General features: G+C 41.7%; 2 protein-coding genes across 7 annotated transcripts in view; both read left to right on the top strand.

The window, feature by feature from the left end:
- Positions 1-5,360, top strand: part of osbpl1a (oxysterol binding protein-like 1A) — a 39,780-nt gene extending 34,420 nt beyond the window's left edge. For 4 of the 6 annotated variants that reach the window (XM_064332415.1, XM_064332416.1, XM_064332414.1 and 1 more), the window contains 4 exons: positions 310-433; positions 1,366-1,456; positions 1,923-1,943; positions 3,667-5,360. In XM_064332415.1, coding sequence (XP_064188485.1) covers positions 310-433; positions 1,366-1,456; positions 1,923-1,943; positions 3,667-3,769 — 339 coding nt within the window. In that variant the 3' untranslated portion in view covers positions 3,770-5,360. The remainder of the gene's footprint in view (positions 1-309; positions 434-1,365; positions 1,457-1,922; positions 1,944-3,666) is intronic. The other 2 variants (XM_064332419.1, XM_064332417.1) reach the window with 1 other exon arrangement.
- Positions 5,361-6,598: 1,238 nt separating this feature from the next.
- rab18a (RAB18A, member RAS oncogene family) lies at positions 6,599-23,117 on the top strand. The gene is made up of 7 exons (XM_064332412.1): positions 6,599-6,793; positions 13,832-13,887; positions 16,921-16,982; positions 17,638-17,710; positions 18,412-18,530; positions 18,903-18,969; positions 21,129-23,117. Exons 1-7 carry the CDS (start codon positions 6,726-6,728, stop codon positions 21,299-21,301), a joined length of 618 nt encoding a protein of 205 aa, XP_064188482.1. The 5' UTR covers positions 6,599-6,725; the 3' UTR covers positions 21,302-23,117.
- The last annotated feature ends 350 nt before the right edge of the window (positions 23,118-23,467 follow it).

Genomic DNA, 23,467 nt, shown 5'->3' with positions numbered 1-23,467 from the left:
GATAAAGTTCATGTAAGGGCAGTTATTGTTTGTTTTACACACTGTGAGTTGATTAACGCTTGCATTTCGTTCAGGGATCGGCCTCATCTTTGGTCTTGCTTTCAGAATTTGGCAAGACACCCTGAACCTAGATTTTGTCGCTGGTTTTGAAGCTGGTTCTGATCATAGTTGTGTGTTATTTGAACAAGAGATGCTCAGTTTTGAATCATGTTAGATTATCTGGACTCAAGATTGCGCGGTATTGATTCTGCCTGATCGTAGTTTTGACCTGGATGTGAGATTCTCTGTCTCGTTGCTCCCTGGTCACAGATGTACAGCTTCACTTCGTTCGCCATGCAGCTGAACGAGCTGGATAAAGACATTGAGGACGTCGTTCCCAAAACGGACTGCAGGTTACGGCCTGACATCCGCGCCATGGAGAACGGGGACATAGGTAATGCGAAATTAACGACCACATTTAACATTTTATGTGCCATTTTGTACAGTACAGCTGCTGTAATGTTGCCGATTTAACCCAAGTGTGAGATACCGTATATTTGGTTAGAATATTCTCAATTGAACATTCTAATGGTGATGTAACAATCATCGCTGGTAACTAAGCAATTGAGTTCTAGAATATTGACTTAGAATTTTGAAAAAAAGGAAGCTTTCCCAAAACCCTATTCTTTGAAGGGGTAACAACTCTTCACATTTCCCCACCCCAGTTTGAAGTTTTGCATCTCGCTTTCTTAGGTTCCCTGAATCCACACTTGCATAATGTGATGTAACAGTGCCACTGTATTGTTTCACACTGACGAATACCTCGTATTTAGTGCCTAATTGTATAATTATTCACGCCCAACAAGTATTAGCCCCAAGCAAGTATTAGCAGTCGTAAGCCGACTTGCCACAGGGAGTTTGCCATAGAGGGGGACAGCTGGCTTTGACATGTCTGGGATCGTAGGGCTGATTTAAATTGGCGAGGGCTTCTCAGAGTACCACATGCATTAGTTCCTCTCACCAACATACCAGGCACCCAAAAGCTTCTGTTTCCAACCTTTATGGGTGGCAGTGTAATATAATGGGTAAGGAACTGATCTTGTAACCTGAAGGTCACAGGTTCGAATCCTGGTTAGGACACTGTCATTGTACCCTTGAGTAAGGTACTTCCTGAGAAGTAGTCACTCTGGATTAGAGATTAAATGCCTTTAAAAAAAATTACGAAATAAAAAACGTTGCCATCAGTGAGAATGTCTCAAATCTGTACTAGCGCTTGTAGCTCTGCGTGGCTAAAGGGCAACGCGGCCATTGCTGTCACAGTATTGTCTCGCACTGACGAATGCTCGTAGTCCCGTGAAGGTGTGACGTCCTCTCGCTCTCTTCCAGATCTCGCCAGCGAGGAGAAGAAGCGGCTGGAGGAGAAACAGAGAGCGGCGCGCAAGATCCGCGCCAAGTCCGACGAGGAGTGGAAGACCAGGTGAGCGGGAGAACGAGAGCCCTCTGCCCGGCTTAAATAATTCAGCGCGCTCGGGCGCCGGTGCCGGGGGCAGTGGCGGCGGCGACTGTTTTTTGTTCTGCTGCTATGCATGGTGTGCTTACACTCACATCCCCACCTGTGGCTCAGGCGAAATGAGTACAGCTTTCCCAGAATTTAGACTTCCTCTTAGAAATGGTCAGACTTTTGTGTTGAGTGAATTCAGTTTAATCTGACTGCAGCAAAGAAAGGAACATATCCTCTCTCTGTTCCTGTGCGTGTGCATGCTTGCATGCATGTGTGCGTATACAGCCTGGAGTTTTTCCCTTGTATTTTTTATGTTAATATTGTATAGCTTATTATGTTAGTAATTCCTGTGCTGTTTTCGTGTTCTACTCATACTGTGCCTTTGCTAATAAGTCTCCTTTTCTTTCCGTTGTTTTCCTCTGTCCTTTGTGTTCGCGAGAAGAAATCCAGCTCTTGGCCCCAGGTTCGAGTTGTTTGCCGCTTGTTGGTTTGCATTGATTGTTCTTCTGTGTTGTACCGCCACCTAAAGGCTTTCTCAATTACTGCATGTGATGCATTAGTTGTGCTGAAAATAAAAACAAACTTACTGATTTCTGCGGTTTAATGAATGGCAAATTATTAACAATACAAATCAGATATTTCAATTCACAATATCAATTTGCACTTTAATAAATTATCTATAAGCCCAGTAGCCTGATTTTAACTGGTAATGCTCATATTCCCACGATGTTATGGTTCTGTCCTTGTGCATACTATTGAAGCACAGGCTAAGTAATCCCCTGTTATTTTTTCATAACTAATGCATCTGTGCAGGACACTGTAGCTCAGTGCAATTTTACCCATACACAAGCTGCTTGAATTGCCGTTAGCACCTAATATGATGACCAAATTTTTAGCGTGGCTGCGGCTGCATTTGCACCTGGTGAGGTTTGATCATTTTGCACATGCCATGCCACGTAGTGTTGATAACCTTCGGCCAAACAGTTAATGTTAAACGCAGTGCTGAGATTCCCGCTAACAGTGACCGAGGGGCAGCCCTTCGGGCGATTCAGAGCACGACTCCGCTCCAGACCAAAGGGCGTGTCTGCAGAACGCTCTCCGAGAGACGTTTAGCCGTAGCGCTTTCAGCCGTGCAATTAAAAACGAACAACATTCGCTCCACCCTGTCCGATTTAATAAATGTATTAAATGTATTTACATTTACAAATAAAGTACAAAAACATATAACAAATAAGGCCGCACGCCCCAGTAGGATATGCTCTGGAGTGCTCAAAAAACCAGGTACTTTATGCACTCTCTAAAGAAGTAGAGAAATACCAGATGACAGGAAGCATGGTCATGTAGTACCAACATACAGTATAAGAAAGGGGATCGTACTGATCCAGCAAAATGCTGGAATCAATCATTCAGGACAAGATTTCTTAGGGGGAAAAAATATGTTTCTAAGGGATAGCCAAAATGGTTTTTGCAGGAGAAGATTGTCCCGAATATACTTTCTGGACTTCTTTAGGAAGGCTATGTAAGTGTTTAAACTATAACCAGGATTATGATATATGTTTTGTGATTCCGAAAAGCAGTTGATAAAGTAGCATGAGAGACTCATTGTCAAAATTAAGTCAGTAGGAACTGCAGGAGTTATTTCAGATAGCGCTCTACCTTATTTTGAAAACCTTATTTTCCAGAGAGTAGGAGAGATCATATATGAGGTGCTATGGGAAATGGAGTCCCACTAGGATGGGTGTTAGAATCTCTGCTTATCCTTAGTTACGTAAAAGATATGACAGGGGCAGTAGTAGCAAATTAGTTAAATTTGTGCATGGGAAAACAAAATGCAGGCTTTTATTAAACTGTTTGCATACTATGCTAAATTAATCTGAGAAGATTTAAACAGAATACAGACGTTTAAAACCTGGAACCTGGCAAATGTAGTTCTAATAAGATCTGCATGCGTTAAATAAAATTATAAGATGGGTGTATTTATGGAAGTAAAAAGATTTTTGATCAGTTGAGACTCGTAAACAGTTGATCAAAGTCTGTGAGGATAGAGGCATTGTGCTATAGCAATTAAAATGCCAAAAAATATCAAAGTGTTTGCGTACATGCGTGTGTGTGTGTGTGTGTGCACGTGTGTGCATGTTTTTCACGCGCTCTACTAAAGGTGTGATGGGTGTGCCCTTTTTCCTCAGGTGGTTTCACCAGGGACTCAACCCCCACGTGAGCTCCCAGGACTGGCTCTACTCCAGTGGATACTGGGACAGAAACTATTCCCAGCTCCCGGACATCTACTGATGTACTCTACATTCCGTTTCAGTTCTGGCCCACTTCCAAGACTTTTATGCATTGTGTAACTCTAATAATTCTAAAACCTTTTTAGAACCTACCAGTTGAGGTGTTCAAGCAAGAAACTGAGACATGGCTTAACTAAATGAACTTACAGTGAAAAAGTGGCAATAATTAGTGCATTTTTAATAGTTGACACCTTTCAACGTGCATTAAAGTTATATATATGTCTTTTTATTTGAAATTTTAACGTATTAACTTATTCAGAGTCTGATAGATACAGGATACTCCACTCCACACTGTTGCTCCCTGTTCTTTTATCCTTTCATATTATAACACTGATGCAGCATTCAAAAAAAAGAACAAGTTTGTTTTCTATGTTGCTGTTTATCCAGGGGCTCTGTTATCTTGCCGACAGCTTTTACTTTACCAATTTAATGTTTAAGGTGCTGTGTTTTTGCTTTGAATGTGGTTGTCATTTTGTGTTTCGCCTTCCACTACAGTTAAGCTTCAGGAATAAATAAGCCATTTAGGTGATCTTTTCTGATCTATTTAAGGAAATGTACAGCTATTTTGTGTAAGAAAAAAAAAGAAAGGATGATAATAATAATAATACTTGCTGTTACATCAATATGAGTTATGTATAACCCTGAAGCTCAGCGGTTGCATTTCAGAAGAAATGCTGAAGTTGCATCAGTGATGCTCTTTCACGTGTTTATATGTTGAGTATGCCTTAGAGATAATGAGACTGGGATGTTCATGGGTGTTTCATTTTCTGGGACTGGGAGAGCGATCCAAACTCTTGTTTCTGCTATAATGTCTTTGTTTGTAAGGCAAGAAGTTCCTTCCCTCCAAGAGAGCTGTAAATATGTCGGTACACCATCTCCAGATTAAGACGCTTGGGGACACTTCTGTGTAGACAGTGTAACGGCGCCATGTAGGGTTGGGGCTTTGGTGTGGTGAGGTGGAGGAAGTTACGCAGAAGTGCAGAGTTAATGTTAGTGAAGAGGTTGGTTTTTTTTCTGATGTTCTCAGGAATCGCTTCTTAATAAGCTTCAGATTAACACAGAACGCAAAAATGATAATCACAGTATTTCACGGACACGGACTTCAGATCTCTTTGTTTAAATCAGTTACAGAGGTGGTGGTGTTGGTGGTTATAGCCCTGTACTGGAAGTGAAGTGGAGAATAACTTCTGTTGGAAAAGGTCACATGATGTTAGGTGCTGGTCGGAAAAAAAATAGTTACAGTAATTGTGTGTGTGCGCGCATGTCTGTCTGAATGAAACTGGTTGTAATAATCTGACCCAAGAATCTGAAAACCCTCAGTCACATCAACTATGCAAGAAGGGTACAGGAGGTGAATGCAAGGTCATGTCTTAACTCCTTTAGGTGCTGTAGCCTGAGAACATTCCTCTACTCCAATGTAAAAAAGGTACCGTAACTTTAAAAGGCATAGAACTTTAGGAGGTTTAAAATGAGTAGTACTTGAAAGACACACAAGTTCTGTGCTCTGGACATACACCATTTTAAAGACTGTTGTATGTTAAGGATCTTGAATATAGATTTCTATTGCTGCTAAATAAAAGCTTAAAAATACATTTGTATGTGTTCATTCTCTCACTGCATTCTTACAACTCCACACACCTTTGGTTCTTTGTTTTTATCCTTTGTTGGAAATTGCAGTTAGCCATTTTATGATAAACTGAGTATCTGTTTAAAGAAAAAATAAAGTTTCTCATTTTGTTTCTTCTATTTTTAAACCATACACTTACCAGTTGTGGATTATTCTTTTTTTTTTTTTTATAGATACTGCAATAGCACTTTGTACCTTACGGTTATGCACTTCATTTTGCATATTGTAAGTTGCTGTGGATAAGAGCATCTGTTAAACCACTAACTGTAATGTATATTAAGGCATAGGCAAAGAGCAGAGATCATGGCAAGTCATCTGTGTCACAGCTAATTTATTACATACACCTTCAACTGAAAGCCAAATTCCTTAGCGGGTGCAAGAGGGAGCTAGTGCTTCATATAGCAAATGCATTTTGAAGAGTATAGTTTTATATGTAGCACAAAGAGGGCACTCATACATACATTTTGTAAACAAGATGTGGTTTGAACAGGTGAGTTTACAGACTGAAGCAGAAGATGGTGATTGCGTTGTCCTGACTTGTAGCAAGTTCATTCCCTCACTGTAAGGTCGAAAGAGACGTAAACAGAAGAGGGACCATTTTGAGAATAGTGAGCAAATCTGTGGAGCATAGCGATCTGGCAGGAATGTATGGTTTGACAACAGACTAGTCTGGTAATCGACTAGAGGGTATAGTTTCTCTTGCAGCCCCATGAACTAGGGCCAGGGATTTGTTTTTAGTTTAAATCAAATCCAATGGGATTTTTTACAGCCTTGTCACAGGTAAGCTTTTTTACCCACAGATTAGTCATATTTTTGGAAAGCATGAATTTGTTCGCGCTGTCACATTTCTTTACACAACCAATGAGAATTCCGTATCTAGCTTACTTTTGAGCTAGTCATCCGGTCATTGTTTTGCTTAATGGCCATGTGTTACTTATGATTGTTAGGTTTCAACGCATGTGTTGGACACAGTTGATTTCTGTTATAATACGTATCATGTTATTTTCCTTCACTATCTGGGCACACCAAGCCAAATGTCTGTTCAACATATGGGATATCTGTGGGTTAGGCCTAATCACTAAACTCAATGGGCCTAATTCCCAGAACGGTTCTGTACCCTAATGCATTGGAATGATAACACATTTGTGCACAGCACCCCCCCTAGTGGTTCATTTTCTGGCCACATGATAATGACGTCATATATTCATTTGGAATTTCCGCTTGTTGAAGACCTCAAGGCCTCTTTTCCCTCGGTTAACCAGAAACGTCACGCCAGCTTGTGTGAACTGACAGGTTCCTACTGCAAACAAAAACTGAAAGGCTAAGGAGTATGGACGACGACGTGCTTACAACTCTGAAAATACTGATAATTGGAGAAAGCGGTGTGGGGAAGTCAAGGTGAGATAATCTGCGTTGCTAACTATTGTTTACCTTAGCTGCCTCACAAAAAATTATGTCTTCGAAGATCCTTTGCGGCTAGCAAAGTTATCTAGCTTGCTACCTGTAAAATATGGTCCTGACATGTCTTGCTTCTGCTCTGGTTCAGCCAAGCTTGGTAAGCTTAGCTAGGATTCTTGTTAATGTTCAGTAATGTCGCCGTAACGTTCACTACAGTGACCACTGTTCTCATACAGCTGGCCAGTTACCTGGCTAGCTGGTTGTCTTATCCATATAGTGCGAATGTACCATCTAGGCATACTTGTGCCGTTGTGTACTAACTTGGTTCCTAATTTCGTAACTATCAGTACTAGCTATCCTAGCTAATAATTACATTTGCTTGCCAGCTAGATGTTTGTGCCAGCTATACTTGTTTATATACTGTCAATTAGCTGTGTCGACAGAAACAAAACGGATACAAAAGTTGGGACCCAACGAGTATCACGTAACAAAGACCTAGCTGACTAAATAAAATAATGACAATCTAGCTAACAAATGAACACAGCCTCTGCAGTTTAGTAGCTAACTGTGGGAAGTTTAGTTTAACAAATACGCTAACAGGAGTTTATCTTGCAAATGTTAGCTGGAAGAAGCAGTAACTTTGGTAACAATTGGTATTTTGCCTAGTCAGCCAGGTGGCTAACTAGCTAGCTAGCTGTCTAACATATTTCTCTATGATCATTCTCTATTAAATAGTCATCTATGGTAGGTATAACTACCTAAAGTGACCACGAAAACCTATAAAATGTCTCGGTACAGTCGTGCAAATGGCGATAAATCAATATCGAACTAAGCGAGTTAATCTGTGAATGCATTCTTGCCTCGTCACCATGTACAGCGTGGAGCATGTAACACGAGATAGCATACTGTAGGGGTGGCCAGAAGTGATGGTGCAACCATCTAGGCGATTAGCTAACTTTGCTAGCAAGGTTTTGTCGTGTTTTTTTAAGAGTGTCTGCTAAATGACTGTAATGCCAATAACGGATTAGCTACGTATTACTATAGTCTGTAATAATATATATGTTGTTATCCATGACTGTGAGTTAGTGAAGCTGACTGTACCGACGACGTGGTTTATTTTCAGTTATTGAAGCTGCATTATCAATATTTTACTATAGGTGTCCATACAAGCCCTGACAGTTGTGTGATCTGCTTCCAGAAGGGGACTGGATGCAGTTAATTACCTGTACTTGCAGCATAATAGTTTTGTTTCATAAATTTGTTTTCTGTAACCATGCCATGCTGGTCATTATAGGTTCGTACGTATTTAATGAAAATGACCCCCTAATCTAACATAGGTATATAGAAATGGCATTATAGTTCAATAGTAGTACTGTAGCTGATATTTAATAGTTTTCTTTGTGTTTCTATGCAGAACATTTACAGGCACTAAAGTAAAGATAATGGTGTAAATATGAAGTTGCTTTTAGTGTGTTGGGCCACCACATGTGGCCAGTTCAGCCTGTGCATGCTGTGGTATAGAGAATTAGAATTCATCAGGAGGGATAGGCCTACTGACCACCACGCTTCTGTGTGAAATGCTGAGTTTAGGGGAGTGGCATTACTCTTTTTCTGACACGAAAACAAGGGCTACTTGCGGTGATGTGCTGAACATCAAATGGGCTAATAAAAGATGGTAAATTAACACATTTTCCTTCCATAACATGTAATATCGAAGGGAAGCGCACTGTCAAGAGATAAAGAGAAAATGCCTTAAGCTAACCTTGACCCCCGTTCCACCGTGCTTCTCATGCCATACAGGCAGACAGCATATATACGGACAGCAAAGCTCTTGCACTTTTCTGAGTAACTTTCAGTTTGTTCTCGTGATGTCCTTTGTTTGGATCAGACCTATCACCGGTGTTTATTCCTGTATTGATTTCATATTGAATTTGTAGCTGTCATGTGATAATATGATTTGCATTTCTAAGAAAGTCTTGGTGTCATGACTCATGTTCAGGGAATGGTGATTACAGAGCCTGCTGCTGGCATAAACACTCTGTGCACTTGTTTAGGGTCACAACCAGCCGTGGGCCACACAATTCAAGTTTAAAAATTTGTTTTGGAATCACATTTTAACTGTACTGTAATTTATGTGTCTGCGGCTGTCGGTTACTCTTTCTTTTCACCCTGGTTCACAATGGGTTCTGACAGCATTCTTGTTTAGGGCCACCAAAATCCTAGAGCCTCTCTGGGTGATAGTGTGCACATAGCCTGGGCTGTGCAAGAACAACAGGAACAATTCAGTAGAGCCCGCACACTGGTACTTGTTATAGTAAAGGTGTGGCCTATTATCGATTTCCAGTGTTGGGACTCCACTGAGTTGTTCCTGATGACTCATTTGTTCTATATTCTAAATGTATGTGATGATCTGCTGGGTGGCTCATTCTGTTAAAGCACTGATCAAGGGCATGCATGGGACCCACAGTCTGATACCAAATCCAGGCCATTCCCACAGAGCGACACACAGTTGGGTCTGGCATCGGCCTGGGACAGTAGGGTTCCTTCCGGCTGGCACGACTGTGACTCATCTGGTACCGGTGACCTGTACTGATCCAGCAGGCACCAGCTAGTGTTCATTAAGTGTCTTCCTCTGACTCATGTCTGTGTAAGCCTGAGTTTGAACTGCGATAAGAAGCGGCAGCTGACAAGCTGACATCATGTGCTTTGGAGGAGAGCATGTCTGCGCTCTCCCAAATTGATAGTGGAGGTTAGTGTTAGAGAGAGAGTGTGTGTGTGTGTGCGTGCATGTGTGTGACCAGTGGAAATCTGTCCTTTGGTCTGATGAATCCAAATATGAGGTTTTTGGTACCAACTGCCGTGTCTTTGTAAGATGCAGAGAAGGTGCACAGAGGATATTTGAATATGTGGTTCCCACCATGAGGAGGGAGGAGGTGTGATGGTGAGGGGGTGCTACGCTGGTGACACTGCGATTTATTCATAACTGAAGGCATACTTAACCAGCATGGCTGCCACAGCATTCTGCAGCAACACGCCATCCAATATGGTTTGTGCTTGGTTTGTTCTTCAACCCAAAACACACCTCCAGGCTGTGTAAGAGCTATTTGACAAGGGAGGAGTGCGACTGAGTTTTGCATCAGATGACCTGGCCTCCACAGTCACATGATCGAAACCCAGCTGAGATGGTTTGGGATGAGCTGGACTGCAGAGTGAAGGAAAAGCAGCCAGCAAGTGCTCAACACACAGTATGTGGGAACTCCTACAAGACTGTTGGAAAAGCATTCCAGGTGCCTGCCTCATGAAGCCTAGAGTGAATCTAAAATAGAAGATATAGCCTAGTTTGACACTTTTTTGGTCACTACATAATTCTATGTTTTATTTCATAATTTTGATGTCTTCACTGTTATTTTAAAATGTAAAAAAAGAATAATAAAATAAATAAAACCTTATATGAGTAGTTGTGCCAAAATGTTTCACTGGCATAGTGTATGTAATGCATATATGATATGGGACAGTTTACCTGTAACTACATTACATTACATTACAGGAAATGCAGTACCTGTGTTCCTGCAGTTACTGCATTGTCTGTTTGAGTGAAGTCTACCAGGTGTGAATAAGTGAATTATTAGGTTTAACGGGACCACACCACAGTGGAACAGAGTGCCTCTGGGAGAGAACCTCTGGCAGGTATTATCGTTAATTTCTGTTCTGCACATCCTTGCTCTGGCTGCTAGGTGAAACGTTACTATAGCGGCAAGATTGCGTGTGCTTTATTTCCCGAGCTGAATGCCTGCTTTCATTCGATTGTGTTCTCAATTCAAGGCCTTCTTTTCATGCTGGAAGGCAGTGAGATTTAGCCTATGTGCTGAATGAAGGGGGAAAAGGTCCTAAAACAGGCTTAACCTTGATGTTTATCCCCCTGATTGGCTAGACTTTCAGGATCAACATGTTCAAAAAAAGGTTGGCTAAATTGTTAATTTATTTGTCTGATGCATTTTAATAGCATTGGGTGGAATTTGTGCTTTAGTACTTTCAGCAAGACGTGTTATTCATGATTTGAAGAGCTTTGTTAACAATGGCGTTTAAGAAGTCTTTTTTGTTGTTATGAAATATGCAGTCAATCTTAGAGATAGAATGCAATGAAAAGGAATATGAAAAAGGAAATGCAATTTCCTTAAAATATAACCATGCAGTAGTTAAATATAGGCTATATTGTCCCCAGCTGTTTTAATTAATTAAATAACATAGCCTATGTCAGTTTGCATAGTGAAATGGTGTAAAGTAGCTATTGTATTGTTTTAGGTGGATAGTGTAAGGTCTACAGTTTGGTGTGTATCATTCCAGCTATTCCTTTAATGCAATGTAAAAGCATTTTAAAAAAGTCAGATATGAATCAGTTACATTTAGGCTACTACTGAAGAGCTCAGTGACTTTCAACGTGCCACTGTCATGGGATGCCACCTTCCCAACAAGGCAATTCATCAAATTTCTGCCCAGTCAACTGTAAGTGCTGTTATTGTGGAAGTGGAAAGGTTTACGACAACAGTCACTCAGTTGCGCAGTGGGAGGCCACACAAGCACACAGAACGGGACTGCCAAGTGCTGAAGTGTGTCGCGCTTAAAAATCATCTGTCCTCAGTTGCAGCACTCGCTGCAGTGTTCCATACTACTTCTGGAAACAACGTCAGCACAAGAACTGTTCGTCAAGAGCTTCATGAAATGGGTTTCCATGGCCAAGCAACCGTACACAAGCCTAAGATCACCATTGTGCAATGTCAAGCATCGGCTGTAGTGGTGTAAATTACACCGCCATTGGACTCTGGAGCAGTGGAATCGCAGTGGTATCTGACAGTTTGACAGGCAAATCTGGGTTTGGCCGAATGCATAGTGCCAACTGTAAAGTTTAGTGGAAGAGGAATAATGGTCTGGGGAGGTTTTTCATGGTTTGAGCTTGACCCCTTAGTTCCAGTGAAGAGAAATCTTTATGCTACAGCATACAATGACATTCTAGAGAATTGTGTCCTTCCGACTTTGTGGCAGCACTTCTGGGAAGGATTTCCCCTGTTTCAACATGATGATAACCTGTGCGAAAAGCAAGGTCCATAAAAAATGGTGTGCCGAGTTTGGTGGGGAATAACTTTCCTGGCCTGCACAGAGCCCTGACCTCTACTCTATCAAACACCTTTGGTATAAATTGAAATGCCAACTGTGAGCCAGGCCTTATGACCAACATCAGTGCCAAACCTCACTAATGCTCTTGTGGCTGAATGGTAGCGAATCCCCACAGCCATGTTACAAAATCTATTGGAAAGCCTTCCCAGAAGAGCGGAGGCTGTTACAGCAGCACAGGGAGGTCCAACTCCATATTAATGTCAATGGTTTTTTGAATGAGATGTTCAACAAGTACATGTTCAGGTGTCCACATACTTTTGGAAATGTAGTGTATGTGAGATGTTAATTTCCTTTTATTTAGTGAAAATTTAGTGAAATTTCAAGTCTTGAAAGGGACATTCCCTGTGAATTTGGATTTATGTGACCAAAGGGCACTGCAGCAGTGGTCCATCTGTGATTATGAGCCGAAAAGCTGGTTACAGTCCCAGTTCCCAAACAATGACTTCACTGTACACATCCCGCAAATACACTTTTACCACCGTGGAAGACCAGTCCGGGATTAGTGTCTGGGTGTAATACTGAAGTATCACAGCTACTTGTCTGTTCAGATTTTCAGTGTCCTTTTTTATGACTGTTAATTTCCAGAACACTCCAGTTGATATAACCTGCATATTAATGTAGTAGGCTATGCCTTATGCATTGTTTAACCTATATTCTTCTGAGATCTGCCTGGAAAATGTTTAAATATTACATGTTTCGGTGGTCGGGTTAACAAGATTCTGTGTTTTCTAGAAGAAAAACGGGAAAAAATACACTGCATTCTATAAATGCAGAAATACATATATTTTTTTAAAGATTACAAAAGGGGATTACCCTGACTTGAACCACAAGAAAAAGCAACTCATGTTACTTTGAGCAAGTCATCTTTTGGCAGTTGACATTTGTGTTTTGTAAGTATTAGCTATATGATCAATAAACAACATGAATGTCCAACAAACACTGAATGACGATTGGCTCATTGTATGAACATGAGTAATTATTTGTGACTGTTCAAGTCTGGGTCATCGTCGATACCATTACAAGATTCAAATAGAAAATACTTTATTTAAATGAAGTCGAAAATGAGATGTTGCGTTTTAGCTAGCATGCTCGTTATGACTCAATTAAGACAAATTGCTCCTGGGTTTTTTTTTTGTTTGTTTTTTTTTTCCCCAAAATGTTATTAGCCTGTAAGGCAAAAATGTATTTTGATTTGAATGCGAAAACATTATTTCATCTTATTTTACCACCCTGTAATCCCACCATTTCATCCAGCTTCTGTTAAAGGTGTCAAAATAGAATTATGAACGACATACATTTATTGTGTTATTATTGTGAGTCAGCATATTATGTGAAAAATACAACTGTCTTGAGTAACAAAAACGTGTTGCAGAGAAAATACTAATTATTTTATTTCTAATGAATGTAAATTGACTGCATTTATATAGCACTTTTATCCAAGGGGCTTTACAATTGATGCCTCTAACTCACCGTAGCAGTTTGGGGTTAGGTGTCTTGCTCAGGGAGACTTCGACACACCCAGGGCGGGGATCGAACCGGCAACCCTCCGACTGCCAGACAAGCGCTCTTACCTCCTGAGCTGAGAATGTCCCTTGTAGTGTAGATTTCAGTATAGCAGAACATATGGTTCTTGACATTAAGACCAGACTTGTGTCCCCTAAAATGGACAAAATTTAATTGCTGCATTTTAGGAGGACATAATTATTTTGTGTCTGGTTAAGACTTTCTTATTTCTTGGAGACCCCCCTTTAAAATATTTGAATGCATTAATTTGTCAATGTATTTGCTTAGCAGCCTAAATGATATTGAGTATTTCTCTTGAGATGATGTTTTCAATTAACAAAAATTTTTTCTCCTTTTTTGCAGTCTACTCTTGAGATTTACAGATGATACGTTTGATCCAGAACTTGCAGCCACCATTGGTAAGTAAGGAACATACAGTAATGTGGAACACACACACACAGTAACCTAGCACACTAAGGTCATTGCATATCTGAATGACGGTTTCATGATTGAGATTAAAGTTGCACTGTATCATAGCAACCAGCAGCTGTGGCAGCAGGGCCTAAAGTCTTCTAGATCCACAGTGGTTTTATGAGCTTGTCTCTCAGACAGGCCAGACCATACAGCCCATTGAGGAACATTTTATGGAGACTGTCCAGATGCTGGGGATGTGTCCTGCTCCTCAGGCGATGGCTTTCTGGCCAGACTTTAAAAGCCCCTGCTCAGGGGACAGACACGTGTGAACTCTCCTCAGCTTTGGGAGGTGAATGTGTGTGTTCTCTGTCCTTCACACACACACACAAAGCCTGCTGAGAGAGGTGGAGGTAAAGGTGGTCCATCTTGCATGTTCACGTTTTGAAATATTTTGGCAAGTCAAATTAAACTCTTGAGCAAATAAAGCCAGCTTGACTCCCTGGTGAGAGTTAAAGTGAGAGATTGAGAGAGCGAGGGAAAGAAAACTTGAATCCTGACAGCCAAGAGTTATAATACCATAGAACCTCATTTATCAACTGCCCAGTCAACTGGACAGGGTGTGAACTCCAAAGTGATGTAAGCAATTGCACATTTTCGTTCTGCTTATTTTACAATACGTAGATTTTCCTTGTTATTGTCACCAGTGCAAAAAAAAAATGTGAGCATTAAACTGAAACAACTTGCACCTTACGTTGATTAAACCAGGAAATACACCTCTGTCTGTAACATTGGATCCATCTCTCTTCCTGTGTTGTTGTTTACAGTACAACTTGTTGGCAGCTAGATTATTGGGTTAACCTGGTGATTAGATATGTGGATGTATCCCCTTATTTATGAATAAACATCTTTACAAAAAATGGTATTAATTTGTTTCATAGTAAAACCATTTGCTTCATGTAGCCTTAACTGGCTTGGGAAAGTAGAGCAAAAAGCAGTCTCGTCAGACCCTGTGAATGGCATTAGATTCTTCAACAGTATTAAAAGATGAGTGAAATTCTCAACTGACATTCTGGAAAGTCTTGTAGGACATTACTGTGGTATTTTGTGAGGTAACCTTGGAACTGTCAACAGTTAACACCATTTATAAATTAGTGGACCGTAATATTTGGTGCAATTATAGAATATCAGAATATCCATACTCATCACCTCGAAATCCTATATTGTACTTTTTACAATTGGATCTATATAAATCCTTCCACACAATGTAGGCTTTGTTGAAATAATGTTACCAGCAGGTTTGTAGGGACCTAGATGTAATAAAAATATTTTTTCTGGTAGGCAGGCAATTCTGCTATTTAACTTGGCCAGCTGTGCTTTGCCAAACAGATGTCCCTGCAGAAATCCAGCCCAATGCGCTTTGACATAAGTCCTTATTTCTGCTAGAAAACTCTATTGCTCCAACACGGATGATTTCTCTGGCATGAAGGAGAATCGTGCAGTGTGCGGGCATATCTTGTTAACATTGATAATGAGGAATTTCCAGTTGTTATTTTACATTTAAATAACTTTTACATTTTGCATTACATTTTAATAGCTTAATGTGATTTTAGGCCTTTTTGTAAAGAGTAGCCCAGCCATCTAAAGGGAAGCTTCGGTTTTATTTTGCTGCGTTTCGTCCAGCTTCATCCAAAATGAAGTCCAGCTTCATTTCATAAACTATGTAGCCTGAAACCTTTTTTTTTTGTGTGTGTTTATGGAACAGGGTCAGTGATATTTGATGCATTCGACACGTCTGTCGCATTTTTTTGCCAGAGAAATTATCTTAACACCGCACATTATAATAGGGAAATGACATGTATGCTTTTGGTCAGCAGCATTAAAATGCAGACCTTGCCTTTCAAAACCCTGCACATTCAAGGAAGTGCTGTACTGTCAGATAAGATTGTGTGTGAGGCCAAGCAAAATTGAAAATTTGCCATTACAAATTAAAGAGCATATCTTGAATATCTCCACCCCTATTACATTGGTTTTCGATTGATGCATCTAGACTAGTTGTATGTAATCCTGTGTCCTTGTCCGTTCTGTGTCCTTGCTCGTCTTTGCGTGGTTTCATATTACTCTTAAAATCAATGAAAGCTGGACTGAATTCGTTAATCTCTGGTCCTTTTCATAATTGAAGCACGCGGGGCAGCTGCTACCGAACGTACACTAAACGTAGCGGTGTTCCGCGAAAGCAATTCTCCTGTCGCGTAAACGTAAATTCCGCAATTCCCGTATGGGCGCAACGTTTTATCGACCTCAGCGGACTTGTTTACATAGCGCAGGCTCCGCTACCGGTCGATCCGTGATGACCGACAGCGCTCGGGGAGAGGGTGGCCGCGCTCGCGCTTTCTCTGGGGCTAAAGTGTAACTTCAACGGCCTTTCGTTTGCTAGCATTTGATATTTGCATTATAAACACTATTATTAAATAAATAATAATAATAAAAAACATTTCATCTACAGCCGGAATTATCCTGAGTTGTGGTTTCGTTGATCAATATTAGATATGTTCACTGTTTAATTAGGCGTGCAGTATTTGCTTTACTTTGTGCATGTGATTATGTGCTATTTCCAAGTGACAAATTACGTCAGTTAACAATACAGCATTCTGATCCTGCCAAACAACTTGGTCAAAATAAGCTTTGTGTAGCATGTCTTGTAGCCTGAAGGTCACAAGTTTGATTCTCGGATAGGACACTGCTGTTGTACCCTTGAGCATGTTACTTAGCCTGAATTGCCTCAGTATATATCCAGAAGTATATAGGCTAACTGGATGTCTGCTATGTAAAAGTTGTGTAAGTCTGGATAGGAGCGTCTGCTAAATGACTCTAATGTAATGTATTTTATTTTCACAAGGTGTATTTTGCATCACCTTAAGTATTTCCTGTCTTGGCCAAACCCAATTCACAACTTGTAGTGCAGTCCTAATACTGTAAGTTATACATTTGGTTATGAAAGGAGATGGTTGACTTTGCATGCTGTGCCCTTGTAATTGCAGGTGTGGATTTCAAAGTAAAAACCATTTCGGTGGACGGTAACAAGGCGAAGCTCGCAATATGGGTATGTGTCTTCCCCCCTCATATTTCGTGACCAGGATGGAGGGTGATAAAGGGCGGAGGGTATGAGGGCACTCTTTCTGACAGGAAGTAAAGGACCACAGCTGCTGTACAGTCAAAAAGATCAATGAAAATGTCCTGCCTTCCTTTGACTTTGAAAAATCCGGTATTTGCATGATTATACATTGTGCGTGCTATTTCTACTGATATTTGCATAATTATAGGTTATGTTTCCCTGTGTAATGTCCAACAGAAATGTTTAAGTGTTCCTTCTCAAAGAGCCAGCCGTGAGTTTTAAAAGTAGGAGACTCTTTGAGACGTTTTAACTGCACGCGTGGTCAAATGAATCGAGCACATTTTGAACACGTCACAGCCTTTCTCTTGGCTCGGAGGCGGACCTGACGGATGGGCGCCGTCACTGTGAAATATGGGGACGAGCCGAAGACGGCGCTGAGGTCATCCGTCTGTGTGTGGGGTCCTGCAAATCCAACACAGCCCAGCATCTGTAGACAAACTCACGCAACCGACCAGCAGATGGCGCACTTGCATAATAATGAGCGTCGATGAGAAGATGGACCATAAGTTGCTGCCGTTTCTTTGGCGTGTGAGCCACATTTTCCTGTCTGTGATTCAACTGAATTATTTAAATTTTTTTGTAGGACACAGCTGGCCAAGAGCGCTTCAGAACGCTGACACCTAGCTACTATCGTGGCGCTCAGGGAGTTATCCTGGGTGAGTAAGAGGCTGTGTTATTCAAAGGTGCTTTTAATAAATAACTCGTAAAAACAAAGCGATGGGTTTTCAGGCTGTGAGTTTCCCTGCTTGTCCCATCTGGACCAATGAAATCTTTCCGATGACAAATTCTCTCTTCCTTCCCCCTACATATACACGCATATGTGCACATTTATGATGGCACTTTGCATCAAAGCGGATTTAGAAAAAAGTCTCATATACCTGCAGTAGATTAGTTTGCCAGTATTGACAGCCACGGTACCAGAATGCACGTGGGCTGTTATATATGCAACATTATGTATGTGTCCTGTATGGTGTGCAGGGATTGGTGTGGTGTGTGTGCAGTATGCAGAGAATAGGAGTGTGTTGTGAATCAAAGTGTTTGATGCGCTGTATATGTGATGTGTGGTGATTGGAAGTGTTTGGTGTGTGTCTGGTGTGTGTTGAGTGGAAGTGTGTATGTGTGGTGTGTGGACATGTTTGTGTATCTGGTGTGCGGTGAATGGAAGTGGTTGGCGTGTGTGGTGAATGGAAGTCTTCGGTGTGTGTGGTGTGTGGTGTTTGGTTTATGTGTGGTGTGTGGTGAATTTAAGAGTGTGGTGTATGTGTGGTGTGTGGAAGTGTTTGGTGTATGTGCAGTGTGTGGTGTCTTCCTGACTGGAAATAGATAAAACCTTCCTTTGTGTCTCTTTATCTCTTAGTGTATGACGTTACGAGACGTGACACTTTTGCCAAGCTTGATAACTGGCTAAATGAGCTGGAGACGTACTGTACAAGAAATGACCTCGTGAAAATGCTGGTTGGAAACAAGATTGATAAAGTGAGTTCACTCCTTACATTGTCTGTAAACTTTGCCCCTATTCACTGTAAGAAATTACACAAAGATAAAACAATGGGTTTTTTTCACCAGACATGTTTTCTGACCTTCTTCAAATATTTACACGTTTTTGTTTCCACCACCACCACCCAGTGTCACAGTGCTAAAACATGCATTGGCATTTCTCTAAAGCATTGTCTGAAAACTGAACAGATCCCTCATCCACGCATTATTCTTTATTGCTCTAATGTCCAGTTATTGTTTGACAGTTGTGATTTGAATTTGTGGGATTCTCCCTCGCTCGCCCTGTCCAGTTCCCTGCGTCTGACGGACAGCAGACCTCTCAAAAAGGCATCCTTCTTCTCTTTGTCTCAGGAAAACCATGAGCTTGACAGGAACGAAGGCCTGAAGTTTGCGAGAAAACATTCCATGCTTTTTATAGGTAAGACAGGAGAATTACCCCTCGTGAATTACTGCAGGCAATTATACAGAGGAAGCTGCTTTTTGAATTACTGTCATGCTTGTAGGGGACCGTCGGCAACGGTGAATTGCTGTTCTATTTTTAACAGCTTTACCCCGAGCCTGAAGTAATGCCATTCGGTTAGCCGTGATGCCCGCTCACTGTTGGAATTGTGGGTTTTTTAAAACAATTTGTGAGATGTCGTCGAACAAAAAGCTATGATTTACTTTTTTCCCCACATCTTGTTTTGTTTTGTTTTCCAGAACATGTTCCTTTTATTGAAACTAGACTGAGATTTAAGAGGGTTACCATGTTAATGTAACAAGCCAAAGGAATGCTTAAAAAGGGGGAAGTGTATATAATGAACATGAACGTCAAAAAGAATTTAAGCAATTTTTACACGTGTTTACTCCAATTTCAAATATGTTTATTGTGTGGTATGGCATGATATTAAGTATAACATCTGCTGAGTATGTCTTTCATGGATGGGTGGCAGGGTAGTATAATGGGTAAGGAGCTGGTCTTGTAACCTAAAGGTCACAGGTTTGATTCCCCAGCCCGGGGCTCTGCCGTTGTACCCTTGAGCAAGGTACTTAACCTGCACTGCTTCTGTATATATCCAGCTGTATAAATGGATGTGTGGTGTGGGGATGGCTGGTTTAAGCAGCCACACCTGCCCTGGGTCAAGCTAATTAGACCTGGCCAATTGGATAATTGGTTAAGAATTAGATAATTGGCCAGGCTAATTGGACCCAGGAACAGGAGTGGCTGCACCTGTGCGTAGTGAGGTAATCACTGCGCACAGGTTAAATCTGCCATCCCCACCCACATCAGGAGCTCTCTGTCATGACAGGGTGTAACATCTGCTCATTTGGCTTTACCATCTTGCCAAACCCTTGTGAATAAATGTGGACTGTTTTACCATCATCTCCCTGTGTCTCTGTGCTGGAGGGCCCCAAAGAAAGCCACTTCGGTGGCCTGTCCCAGGCGTGTTTGCCACAGGATGCAATGTAAAAAATGTTATGTGTAAGACACTCTAGATAATAGCGTTTGCTAAATGCCTTTAAGGTAATGTAATGGATGATTGGAATTCTGTAATAACTGCATATCGCACAAGCACTGCATGGTCTTGTTAGTCAGGGAAGTGGATGAGATGGGTCACAGCTGATGATGTCATTTTGACTTATGAGTGTCTGGCAGGGTGAAAGAGGGAAATGCACACGGGATAGCCAGTATGCCTGGCTTATGAAGACACCGGCCCAAGGGGCTGCTGGGTGGCTCATTTGGTTAAGGCACCACACTGTGGCGCATGGATGAGCGCCACAGCCTCAGACTGAATCTGGACCAGTGCCGGCTGCGGGCAGTACCTCCATAGGACGTGCAGTTGGCGATCATGTTGGATCAGTGGTAACCAACTCGGTTCCTGGAGTTCTACCATCCTGTAGGTTTTCATTCCAACCCTAAGAAAGCAGACCTCATTCAACAGCTAGATATCTTTGTTGAGCTGCTAGTAGAATCAGGTGTGCTACACTAGGGTTGAAATGAAAACCTACAGGGTGATACATCTACAGGAACAGGGTTGGTTACCACAACGCTGGAGGGTTCAGTCGGTTCAGGATCCGCGCTTCGTTTGCTCTCTAGCACCCCCCGCTGGTCAGTCGAGCGCCTGTGGACATGCCAAAGCCACATGACCACATAAAGGCCTTCCTCTGACTCCACTCTGTGCAAGCTTGACTGTGGCCTGCGGTGTGAAAAGAAGCAGGCTGGCGACACCACGCGTTTCCACGGTGAACCGTGGGTGTCCGCGCTCTCCTGAATCAGCAGTGGGGTTGAGCGCAGCTGTGGTTACAAATAGCTGCACATTCGGGTACAAGTTCGGGTACCTGTCCTTGTAGCAGAGTTGCATTTCTTTTGACTGAGCCTTAACCATTTGCATGGCAATGTTATTGTTTTATCTTCCCAGTTTAGTTTTTAAACTATAATTCAATAGAAGACTATAATTCACATGCAAGACAATCACACTGTAAATACAGGACCGCTGTACCCGGAGTTGTGTTGTTGAGGTTTCCTTTTTTTAAAAAAAAAACTTTTTTGTCTTGTTCCGCAACACCCTGTCCCTGCCCCTCCCCCTTCGGCTGCAGAGGCTAGTGCGAAGACCCGGGACGGAGTGCAGTGCGCGTTCGAGGAGCTGGTGGAGAAGATCATCCAGACCCCGGGGCTGTGGGAGAGCGAGACGCAGGGTCGGGGGGTGCAGCTGTCCGACGAGGAGGGGCACGGCCGGGGCGGCTGCGGGGGGTACTGCTCCGTGCTGTAAACCCCCCCGCAGGAGAACCCCCCTCCCCCTTAAACACCACGCATTACGGCAGATTTAAGGAGAGAGAGAAAATAAAGAGAAAACAGACGAGGAAAGCATCATTTTTTTAAAACCGTTTGAACAGCCTCTGAAGTGTAAATAGTCCTTGCACGTTTTTCGCGGCTGTGCTCTTAGGGACGTCGCCGCTTGCACACTTCCCCTCCGTATCATGGCAGCGCTCGGCGATCGTTAAGCCCCGCCCTCGTCCCGCCAGACGACGTTCGCTGAGCCCGTCCGCTCCGCCCCCTGCAGTCCCCGCCCCCCCCCTAAGCACAGCTGCCCTCACCATGGCGATGGCTGGCGAACACAATGTAGGTGTTTGTCCCTGAAGTGGAGAGGGCAGAACATTCAGAGGCTCTAGTGTGAACAGTCAGTGGCATTTATCCATCCATGCTGCCTTTTACCATTTTATTTCATTGTTTTTTTTGTTTGTTTGTTTTTTTTCTTCGTTTTATCTTGTGTTCTTGGTGACACCTTTCTGTTCTAGGACACAAAAATATCTTTCGTTTTTGTTCCCCCCGTCCTCTTGCCTGTGCCCCCGCCCTCTCATATGTGCAGACTAGCAGATGTGATGCATTCTACCCAGGCGTACACAACCTTATTCCTAAAAAGGGATGTCTGTAGTATGAAGTTGCTTTTCCCTTAGAGGCTCTTTGAACGTTTCGTCAGATGAAGTTTAAGCTGTTGATATGTTTCACTCAGCCTGACCGGAGACTTGCAGATAATGTACCCCCCCCCCCCCCCCCATGTTTCAGAACTGGGTGTTTGTTCAAAATAGTTACCAACACGTTGGAACTACGCTTTACTATTACTAATGTGGAGTCCATGCTTGAAATATGTGAAAGGTTTATTAATCAAACACTCTGGCACCCTCGACAGTCTGTTGCACACTAAAAGAGTAGTGAAAGGTGCGTGTCTGGCCTGGTTATCCAGGGTTTAAACACCCGTGTCCCACTCCTGACCTTCAGCTCGCTTAAGAGCTGTCTCTGACTGAGCCTCGTACCAAACCGATAAAACTAAAGACGTTTAAAAAGCAAAGACTGAGAACACCAACACGGGGTTTCCCCTGGGAGAGAAATGAGAGGCACAGCATTCTGAGTACACTTATTATTATTATTATTATTATTATTATTATTATTATCATCTTCAGTTTGTCACGTTTCATTTAATTTGAAGCTGGTTGTCTGTTATGTGGTGTCCTTGCATGTGCGATATCCTTTATCCTTATCCCTGCCTGTAGTTGAGTGCTTAGGCGCAGGAGTGTACACTGGTGTACCGAAACACATGCCTTTTTTTGTCTGTTCATAATATAATTTTTTTGATTTTTCTTTTTTTTTAATTGCATGGAAAACTGTGTTTTGGCACAGGAATGCATACCCTTTTCCACTTGTTTATTCAATAATAAATGGTATTAATAACCTGCAAAGGTATCGTGTTATATACGCTTTCACATTGTAAGGATGGTGACTTTTCTTGTAATGAACATTTTTATTGAGTAATTTACATGGGGAATGTACAGTCACTGTGACAAACTGCATTTAGTAAATTACATTTATTTTTTAAATCAATTACAGATATTATTTATATTCTAATGATGTTGTAATTTCAAGGAAATACCCACCAAGCATACATGGTTATGTATAAACCTGCATTTGCTAAACATTCTTTAAGGACTGGTGTTAGTTGTAATTAATGCAGTTGTTCATTCTAAACCACATACTGAGGTGATGAGTCTTAGTTTAATATTGTAAAATAAACTGGCATTGCTTCTAAGTAACATGGTTATTCTAGTTCATTCATATTGCAGTGCACGGCACACATTTAGTCCAGAGCTTTTTACAGACATGGATGTCACACACCGATACCCCATGGACACTGCATTGTAACTGGTTCAAGATGGACTATCCCAAGATTACAGATTACAGCGGGAGACCTCAGCTAGCATTATGTCCCGTGGTTGTAAATGAGAAGTTGAAATAGGTGGTTTTAAGGTTTTGAAATAGTTTAGAAAAATGAATTCTGGGTGTGACCTGAAAATAAATGTTATTTCAGCATAATCCGCTCTAAAGTTATGTTACACTGCACCACTTTGCCACATGGAATTTAAAGTGATTGTGAAGTGCCTGA

This window comes from Anguilla rostrata, chromosome 4 (genome assembly GCF_018555375.3).
Source record: "Anguilla rostrata isolate EN2019 chromosome 4, ASM1855537v3, whole genome shotgun sequence".
Taxonomy (NCBI): domain Eukaryota; kingdom Metazoa; phylum Chordata; class Actinopteri; order Anguilliformes; family Anguillidae; genus Anguilla; species Anguilla rostrata.
The sequence above is the reverse complement of the archived record's forward strand: the minus strand, read 5'-3'. Positions and strand labels throughout refer to the sequence as shown.

What these genes read in the sequence shown, in the direction of transcription:
- rab18a (XM_064332412.1), top strand. Translation starts at nt 6,726, where the DNA reads ATGGACGACGACGTGCTTACAACTCTGAAAATACTGATAATTGGAGAA. An exon ending in AGCGGTGTGGGGAAGTCAAG is followed by an intron (nt 6,794 to 13,831) that starts GTGAGATAATCT and finishes CCTTTTTTGCAG; the next exon opens with TCTACTCTTGAGATTTACAG. An exon ending in TTGGAAACAAGATTGATAAA is followed by an intron (nt 18,531 to 18,902) that starts GTGAGTTCACTC and finishes TCTTTGTCTCAG; the next exon opens with GAAAACCATGAGCTTGACAG.